Below are 10,293 nucleotides of genomic sequence, written 5' to 3'. Positions count from 1 at the left end.
AGAACGGGGTGGTGGAGAGAAAAAATAGAACGTTAATAGAAATAGCGCTATGCATGATACGTCAAGCCGGTGCTCCGCCAGTGTTTTGGGCAGAAGCTGTGAATAACGCATTATATGTGCGTAATCGGTGTTCAACAATAACTCTGAAAGAGCAGATACCCTTCGCGACGTGAAAGGGGAAGCCCGTACAGTGCTGTTCATGTATGCAACCGTTCCGGGAAAAAGTGTTCGTGAAAACAAAAGATGATAAAAAGGCAAACAAGAATCACCTTCTATAGAAGTTACCTTCGTGGGGTATAACGTGATATCCAAAACATATCGCGTGCACATTTCAGCGACGAGAAAAACAGAAGTAAGCCGAAGCGTGAAGTTCATGAGTAAATCAGCTGTTCATTAGAAATAAACAGAAATACACGATGAAGAGGAAGACAGTGGTCACAATGAAATTGTTGTCGGTTCAAACCTACCTGGTACTAGCAGTGGAAGTAAAACATGATGCTGAAAAACAGCATCCGATAGTGCCTCCTGCTACTACAATCTCATGGGAAGAGGTGGTACCATCCCCAAAAAGAGGAAGAGGTCGTCGGAGGCTAGTTCATACCAGATTGCGTGGAAGACGACGTAAACAGTTGCTTGGTGCCAGTAGAAATTAACGATGATGTTAGAAACGACGAAGATGTAATCGAACTGTTGGAAGATGACGATTTCTCCACATGGCAAGAGGAACTGGAGGATACAAAAGCCTGGCAGATTGCCATGAAAGACGAATATTTGGCGCAAATAAAAAATTGCACGTGGGCAATCGTTTAAGATGAAGAAGACCAAAAGATGTAAAAGTGATCGAAAACCGTTTCGTGTTTCGTTGCGAAAAACACAGGTAGAAAAGAGAAGAAGAAAGTGAGGCCAGCTGCAAAAGGATGCTCCCAACGACCAGGGGAGCATTTCTACGAGACATATTCACCAGTTGTGAGATCAATGTCGATCCGACTACTGGCAGCGATATTAGCAAAGCTCCGCCTCGAGATACATCAGATTAATGTCGTTACGGCGTACTTAAACGGCGTATTAGAAAATAATGTATATATGAAAGAACCAGACCAGTTACGTGAAGTGCTGTGTAAATTAAATTCAGCTGAGAAGGTTGGTTCAAAAGCTAATATGTACGAGTATAGTGAAAGAGTGGCGTGTGAGACAGCAAAGCGCTGGTATAAAGGTTTAAATACAGAGAGAGACAGTGTGTGTGTTGGTGACGCATACCAATACATAGACAGAAAACAACAGCTCAAACTAGTGCTTTATGACCTATAATTTTGTAATCGGCCGTTGCCACAGACCATTATTGCCCCATGTGATTATTAAGTTATGATCCCATGTTTAACGCGATCTCAACCTGAGAATGTGTAAAAAATTAAGAAGTGTATTCAATAACACTACAGTTTGGACGAGCATCACTTGAGACCATATGTAATAACAGAAAGGTATGGTAAGGCGAGGGGGTGAACGACCGCTATAGATCAGCTAGAGATTAGTAAAAGGACAGAATGTATTATAATACCACGATGTGTGTGTGAATGAATCCAAGTACGCGATCTCACGCACAATACAGCGAGTGGTCAACAGGACAATACAGTCCAAAATTCAGAAGATCCCCGCTAGAGCGAGCGAGACGAGAATATGGAGAAGAATCCAAAACCAGATCAGTATTAGTCGAAACTCGGAAGAGATAACACGTGAGTCTTGTTGACAGTAGCTCGTTACGTGTGCGAGAGTGATACAGTGAACTGTGCGAACATGGGGCTATCAACTCGGCAAATCGAGGCTCATAATAATCGATTTGATTATTAAACGACGTTGGATCGTGTTTCCAACGTACTTGTGATCGAGTAATTAGATACAAGAGCAGAACTGGGTAGAGCCAGTTGGGGATTCTCACGCTGGCCTTGCCGGGGCCTCATGATTGAGGTTTTGACCCGGGGTGGTTGACACGTTGGGAAACCAACGTTGGTATTACAGTACGCGGATCAGAAATACGTGAAAATAAATAATAAATCACACAAAATTGGTGTAGCCGCGTGGGCTGGCCTTGGCGGGGTGCTAAGCTAAGCTACCCCGGGGTGGTTTCCGTGTCGGGAAACCGGCGCGGCTTGCAGCCCCCGGTGAAAACAGTACAGGTACTGACCAATGATTTAGGGTGAGATGGTACCTGTACACGTCATCCTCGGGCCTACTTTGATTCTGCTCGTGACGATACCCGTGTTGAACGAATACCTAACCGTTAGAAAGTTACCCAAGTTGACACAAGCGTTGAATAATTACTATGTAAAGCCTGTTCAATAAACTCTGAAGTACAGTTTCATATCTGGTGGCCATATTATTAATCGTTAAATCGACCCTGAACGCACCATTATCGTTTTGAGTCTATCGAGAATGGTGACTGTAAGACCTATAGCTAGTACTCTAGGAAATTTGGGTACTTGTAGTACCCGGCTGTGAGGTCTGTCACTGACAATGTGCTTATTAAAGAAGTCACCGTCGATATAAAGTAATCAGGTGTACAATGGCACAAGAAATTGATTGAAAAGTTGAACGAGTAAGGTTTAAAATCGTTAACACAAGACCAATGTTTGTTCATGTCGCAGCCACACGATAAAATTATGCTATTCGCAACATACGCAGACGACATAATAATTGCTACGAATGATAATGAATGGATGGATGAAATTAAAAAAGAAACTGTCAAACTCATTCGAAATGAAAGAATTAGTCAACATACTGTGATGCTGATTTTTACTGCACCTCGGCCACCCGGAGAAGTGACCGAGAACTTACACCGCGCAAAATACTTTGGCGGCCCGCGATGTAAGCTGGAAAAATTTAGATCTTAAAAAAGATATCGCGAGATTCTGTTGGGCGTCTGGCGTGGTCAACATGCCTCGAAATCTTTATCTTCGCTAAACGTCGGATAATATTCTTGGTAGCTTAGTACCGCGGAGAGGGGAGGGATAAGTTTGAAGAGAGTGAGAGTGAAACACTCGATAGCAGCACGTTAGGTACCTAACAAAAATGAAATAAAAGAATATATTCTGCAATAGCGGTGATAGAAAAACAAAAAAAAAGTCAATAATCCGGAGTTCGCTGTTCGCGATATCGAAAATAACAACAAAAAAAGTAAAACAGAATCAAGAACAATCATCTATCCAGGAAACCTTAATCCTACTTGCGCTAGTCGCACTCTTAATAGTAAAAAAAAGGGCAAAAACCAAAAACAAAAGATTACTCGACACGCTAGAGGCGACAAGACCGCGTGCAGCAGAATTTGGCCGCACGCAATTTGAAAACGAAATGACTCAACTCAAAACCGCGACTACTCTAGATTTTCCATAAACAAAATTGACTCTACGCGTTGTCGCGAAAACTCGAGCTACGGTCATCAAGCAAAGGAATTGGCAAACGAATTTCGAGCACATGTTCGGCAACGCAGATCCAAAATGGCTACCCGTTACTCGGCCAAGCCTTTGCACTATCAACTTCGAAATTTGATCACGAGAATATTGGCACCGATTACCGTTCCGCATCGAGAACACAAGCTCGCCAAGCCCCACGGAATCTCTTGGGTAGACCAGACCATTCTTCGCAAATCGTTAGTCCACAACAAAAAGAAATCGCAAACTTGCTATCGAAAATTCTATGTGACACGACTATGACCCCATGACACTGAAATCTAGGGTGCATGAATTATAGGAAGTATTTTTTCCGATAGAATCAATAATTGTTATTTTTTCGTTTATTCAGCATTCATAATGAGGAATCAGAAATTTTCACATCAAGTCGAACAAACAAATGTTCTTTAATTCTAATATGCTAATTACATTGAACTTTTCAATTTATGCAACGAAGACAAAAATTATATACATTACGGAATTGGGATGATATTTACACAAAACCCTGCATTGGCCTTACAGAATGGTCAAAAACTTTCACGTAAAATCGAACTCACTATGAAGGTTAAGCAGATGAGAAAATGATTGAAACAATTATTGAATCTATTGGAAAAAAATACTACGTATAATTCATGCACTATAAATTCCAGTGCCGTATCATCGAAAAATTTGGCCTCGATCGAGATGTTACGTTCTTCTAAATTTGAGACGTCATGTTCTTCCATACTGCCGTCGATTACTGTTGACAGGGTGAAGGAGGCGAGGCTGCGACGCGTCGGCCGTCAGCGGAAATCGCGTCCGTCTTGGGTACCTGCGATGCAGGGTTCTTCGTTGGCTTCCCTCCGCAGCCTCGACATCCTTCCTTCGAAATCGTCGGTATTCCGCCACTCCGCAAATTCGTCGAATTCGTTGCTGGCTTCCTGCTTGATGCCGTTGAAACTCGAAGAACAAAAGAAACAAAAAGCCTGAAATATTCGCTATTCGCTACAGTGTCCCCTCTCGGAATTTCGGATGCGTGACTCCAGTTCTAGCGCTCTCTTGCAAATATTTTGTTATTCGATACCGGAAATCTCGTACTTTTGTTAACGCCCAGGGTTCAGGGAGTCGTTTGTAACGGGCATCAAAAATGCCACGTTGAAATACATAGATGCTTGGGAATTGAGTTCTCACGCGATAAGCATCAACGCGTATACTTGAGTCATAAAATGTATGTAGGATCGGTGAAATTATCGAGTGTTCCGACGAAAGGGACGAGAGTTGTTTGACAACAATTCCTGCTATGATTCTTGTCAGAATTATCATGATTATTTTCGACGAAAGTATGTGGTGTCGTGTGAATCGAGAGACGACTCTGATTGGCTGAGATAGTCGAAAGGAGCGAGAGTCGTGCGAGCAAAGGCCCAAGAGAGTCAGTCGAAATCGGGAAGCGGTCGAAGCACGTGTCACATATTTTCTTTTTTTTTCAATTTATATTTCATTTCATTCTTTTCTCACCTGCGTATTGTTGACAAATGCATTTAATAATAACTCCTGACTTACACCTCAATCCCCACATCGTATATTCGACAAATTGGAGGCTCGTCCGGGATTGAGGAAAAAGTTAGTCAAGGCGTTTGGGTTGAAAGAAGAGTATATCGTTAGAAGTACGACGGAGATTTCGAATTCCAAAGACGTAAAGCAGAGTTGAAGACGACACAAGAGACGTAGAAATGGAAGACGCTAAGCTCGTGAAAGTTGACGAACTGCGTCAAAGGCTGGAAGAACTCAACCTACCGATTTTCGGCGCAAAAGCCGTGCTGCAACAAAGGCTAATCGAAGCCTTGGCGAAAGCCAAAGGAAAGACGAGAGATGATGGTGTTGCGAGCGCCTATGTCCGAAGGCATAAAAATGCAAAAGACGACGATGACTACGATATCAGTTCCGAAAACGATGGCTTGGAAAACAGCGATGCCTCCGATGAAGGAGACGATCATTTCGATAAGGAATCGACGGCCAAGGAACTGGAAAAGCTCAAACGACGAAAGCGGAAATACCGACGAGAAAGCCGAGCTCGGGCGATGAGAAGCGTGATGGAAGAAGATATTGGAGGCGAAGATAGCCGCCCGAATAGAGACGAAAGACGAAGAACCACGACAAGAGTAACCCGTGCAAACGAAGATGCACGTCAAAATGGAGGCGAGAGACGAAGAAGCACGGCGGGAGTAGACCGTGAGGACGAAGATGGACGCCAAGATGGCGACGAAAGATGAAGGCGTTCCACAAGTGATTCGAAACACCCGGTAATGACCTTCGAAGACGTAGAAAATGCGCTCGAGTTTTTCACTGGCGAGGGGAATGAGAACGTTGCCCACTGCATCCACAGTTTCGAAGAAGTCGCAGACATGTGCGAGTGGACCGACGTACAAATGGTGATGTATGGTCGTAGGTTGTTGCGAGGCACCGCGAAGCTGTTCGTCAATTTTGAGAGTGCTGCGAAAACGTGGTCGTCTATGAAGAGGGCGCTGCAAAAAGAATTTTCGAAAACGACGTATTGTAAAGCGATTCATCGAAGGTTGTGCGTGACGAAGAAGGAGAACGACGAATCATATATCGAGTACACGTATCGCATGTTAGAAATCGCGAGTCACGCACCCATCGACGTCACGTCCCAAATCCAGTATATTATTGACGGAATACAAGATGATGAAGCCAATAAGGCGATGCTATACGGCGCGAGTTCGATCAAAGGACTAAGAAAAAGGCTGTTACAGTACGAAGCATCGCGAAACGCCGCGACGAGAAACGCAAAAATAAACAAGACGACGAATCACGAAAAGACGAAAAGAGGACAAACGAAGAGTGAAACACCGACGAGACGTTGTTCCAACTGTGGAAGCAGAGACCATCTGAGCGATGGCTGCCCGGACAAATCGAAGGGCACAAAGTATTTCAAGTGCGGTAAATTCGGTCACGTCGCGTCAAAGTGTAGCGACAATGCTCAAGGACAGACGACGAGAACGACGCGATGCGACATCGCGACGGCCAGTGACAAAAAGACATATAAAACGGTGAAGATCCTTAAAAATGACGTCGTTGCCGTGCTTGATTCCGGGAGTGATCTGCACCTCATTCGCGCGACGTTATACGTGACATTGGATGCGACCACACTCGAAGACGTACAAGTACCGCTTGACGGTATTCCTTCGAAAGGTGCGAAGACTCTTGGCAGGTTCGCGACTGCTGTGATGATGGACGGAATTTCTTGCGAACTCGTCTTCGATGTGATCCCCGAAGAATACACCGGACACGATTTGCTGATTGGTGGTGAACTATCAGATTTTGCCGAAGTGAAGTTTAAGCAGAGGCAGGCGACGCTAACCAGATTGACAGAAATAGCCGAAGACAGACTAGATCCAGGTTGGCGCGCAGTGCTGTACATAAACGTCAACAATGGGGAGTCAAAGAAAGAGAATGCCGCTATCTCGTTGCATCGTGTGAAGGATCCCGAGATAAAACATGAAATCCGACAAACGATCGAAGAATACCAGCCGAATAAGACGAAGAGCACCGGTGTCAAAATGAGAATTATTCTCAGCGACGAAGTCCCAGTGTTCCAGAGCCCACGGCGACTTTCGTTCGAACAGCGTGCTGTGGTAAACGGAATAATCGAAAAGTGGCTGAAAGAAGGTATAATAAGACCAAGCATATCGACGTACGCGAGTCCAATAGTTGTGGTGCAAAAGAAAAATGGTGAGCCAAGACTCTGTGTGGACTATCGACGGATAAACAAAAAATTGGTGCGCGATCGTTATCCTTTGCCGGTGAGCGAAGACGAAATTGACAAATTATCGAGCGCGGACGTTTTCGGTTGTTTAGATTTGAAGGACGGGTTTTTTCACGTGCCGGTTGAAGACGACAGTATCGGTTATACCTCGCTTATCGTGCCCGATGGGCAATACGAGTTTTTGCGTGTACCCTTTGGACTGAGACATTCGCCCACGTGTTTTCAACAATTAATACGCGCAGTGTTTCGTGACTCCCTTGCCGACGGAACGGTTTTGGCGTACCTCGACCATATAATCGTTCTCGACGAAGACGAACGCGACGGTTTCGAAAAACTGATGCGAGTGCTGAAAAAAGCGAGTGAATACGGTTTAAACATAAATTGGCGATAATGTCAAATCCTAGTGAATCGAGTTGAATACCTCGGCCACGTGATCGAGAACGGTGCGGTGAAACCCAGTGGACATAAGACGACAGCTGTGATGAATTTCCCCAAACCCACAACGCTGAAACAGATACGATTCTTTCTCGGGCTCACGGGATATTTCAGAAAATTTATTCCGAATTTTGCGTTGATCGCGAGACCATTGTCTAAGTTGTTGAAAGCCGACGAAAAATTCGAACTTGGGCGCGAACAAGAGATAGCGTTTGCGACGTTGAAAAAATCCCTCGCCGAAGAACCCGTGTTGAGACTATATCGAGTGGGAGCTCCTACAGAGCTTTTTCAGAAAGATATCGACGATAATCAACTCCACCCAGTGTATTACGCGAGTTGGAAAACGACGCCAACAGAAGAACGTTACACGAGTTACAAACTCGAAATTTTGGCGGTCATTAAATCTTTGAAGAAATTCAGAGCTTATCTACACGGTGTTCGAGTGAAAATAATAACAGACTGCCGAGCTTTTGCCTTGACGATGGCGAAAAAAGACGTTTGTTTACGAGTTGCGCGTTGGGCGTTAGCAATAGAGGAGCTCGACTATACAATCGAACACAGACCAGGCACGTCGATGAAACACGTCGACGCGCTCAGCCAAAACCCCGTCGATGTTATGACAATACAGTTGAGCATTGATTCCGTAAGTGCGAAAATTCTAAAAGCTCAAGAATACGATTCGGAGATCGCGAAAATAATGGACAAAGTAAAAACCGGAGACGAGCAAAAATTCGAGGTAAAAAACGGAATTTTGTACAGAGTGCGAGATGGTGCGACGCTGTCAGTAGTGCCAAAAGTGATGCGAAACGAAGTGATGGGCAAAGCTCACGACAGAGGACATTTCAGTTGGAAAAAGACAGAATATTTGTTGTCACGTGAATTTTGGTTCCCGCAAATGCGCGAAAAAATTTAACGGGTGATTAGCAGCTGTGTGAGCTGCATACTCGCTGAGAGAAAGGGAGGAAAAAGTGAAGGGTTCTTAAACCCTATGGACAAGGGAGATTCGCCCTTGGACACGTTGCACATCGACCATCTAGGCCCTTTACCTTCAACGAATCAAAATTACAAACATTTGCTGGTGGTGGTAGACGCGTTCACCAAGTTTGTTTGGCTTTATCCCACCAAAACAACGACGTCAATCGAAGTAGTTACGAGATTGGGAAAACAAGCGACGATTTTGGGAAATCCGAGGCGAATAATATCGGATCGAGGAACGGCCTTCACGGCCAATGTTTTCAAACAATATTGCCGAGACGAAAACATCGAACATGTGTTTCCATCCAATTCCATCAAAAATTTCTCGGACCGTATAAGGTGACGTCAGTACTGCGTAACACAGATACAAAGTCGAGCCAATACCTGTACCAAAGTTTAATCGGCGCATTGATGTGTCTAGCTGTATCCACGAGACCAGATATTGCTAATACTGTATACTACCCGAGCCAATTCAATACTAATTACGATGTAGAGCATTGGAAAGCCGCTAATAGAGTGTTGAAATATTAAAAGGCACGAATGATTATGGATTGATGTACAAGAGAACAGAAATGCATTTGTATTGGCGGGTGCTTCAATATGTTGGGAGGCACGCAAACAGGGGACTGTCGCATTGTCCAGCACCGAAACGAAATATACGGCTACATCAAAAGCCACTAAAGAAGCTTTCTGCCTACGCAATATATTGAATGTTGTTGGTATGGACAATAAATGCGTGACATTATTCAATGACATCCAGGATGCGATTAGACTTGTAGAAAACAGTTGCTACCACTCCAAAACGAATCAGATAGACGTTTGACATCATTTTGTTCGCAATACTTATAGACAATAGGGATTATTGATGTTGAGTATTTAGCTATCGAAAGGATGCCAGCTGACGTGCTAAACAAAGGTCTGAAAGGCGTGAAACATCGCGGATGTTTAAACAATCTTTGTATAACAAATGTAAAAGAGGGGAGGTGTTAAGAGTAGCGAAGTAAATGAGCCTGAAGCGACACCTAACGTTTAATACATTGAACGTGATCGATTTATATATGTCAGGCTTAACGGCCGTCATGTTTAAGCAAGAGGTGTATTATTATATTGAGTAACAAGTAAGTTTGTACGAATATTATAAACTGACGTGTTTTACCCTCTATAATTCTAACACATAATCTAGACCAAAATTTTGAGGAAAAATAAACTATACACAATGAAAATCTTACCTTACAGTCCGAGTGTAACGGAGACTGCGAATTCTGATAAGCTGCATCGAAGTAGCACTGTCGCATCCGCAGATTGTGGTATCCCTCATACTGCTAAGTTCGTCCCTGGTGAAGGTCGGACTTCCTGTCACACAGCACAGCGTCTCTTTGAAAGCACCTCGGTATTTTGCACTCATCACGTTGTAGAGAATTGGATTCACCGTGGTGCTGAAGTAATAAAGACAGCCTCCCAGTGCGTAGAGCCATTCGTTTATTTCTACGTAGTAAGCGGAATTCCTCGCATACACGTAGAGCAAGCGTTGCGCGTGAAAAGGGACCCAACAAATGAAAAACATCACGACGACAGCACCTTTTGAGCAGAAAGTTATTTTATACATTTAGCGCGAACATGTTTTACGCGTTTTTCGTGCATGTTTTCCGTACACAAAGTCTCCGTTTCTATGACGGTAGA

The 10,293-nt window shown here is 44.0% G+C and overlaps 1 protein-coding gene across 1 annotated transcript in view; it reads right to left on the bottom strand.

Moving 5' to 3' along the window:
• LOC124217869 (neuropeptides capa receptor-like) overlaps nucleotides 1–10,293 on the bottom strand; it is a 52,600-nt gene that overhangs the window by 5,848 nt on the left and 36,459 nt on the right. The window contains exon 5 of the mRNA XM_046624004.1: nucleotides 9,843–10,191. Within this exon, the coding sequence (XP_046479960.1) occupies nucleotides 9,843–10,191 (349 nt within the window). The remainder of the gene's footprint in view (nucleotides 1–9,842; nucleotides 10,192–10,293) is intronic.

The sequence above is a fragment of the Neodiprion pinetum genome, chromosome 1 (assembly GCF_021155775.2).
Source record: "Neodiprion pinetum isolate iyNeoPine1 chromosome 1, iyNeoPine1.2, whole genome shotgun sequence".
NCBI classification, from domain to species: Eukaryota; Metazoa; Arthropoda; class Insecta; order Hymenoptera; family Diprionidae; genus Neodiprion; species Neodiprion pinetum.
This window is presented reverse-complemented; position numbering and strand designations above follow the sequence as displayed.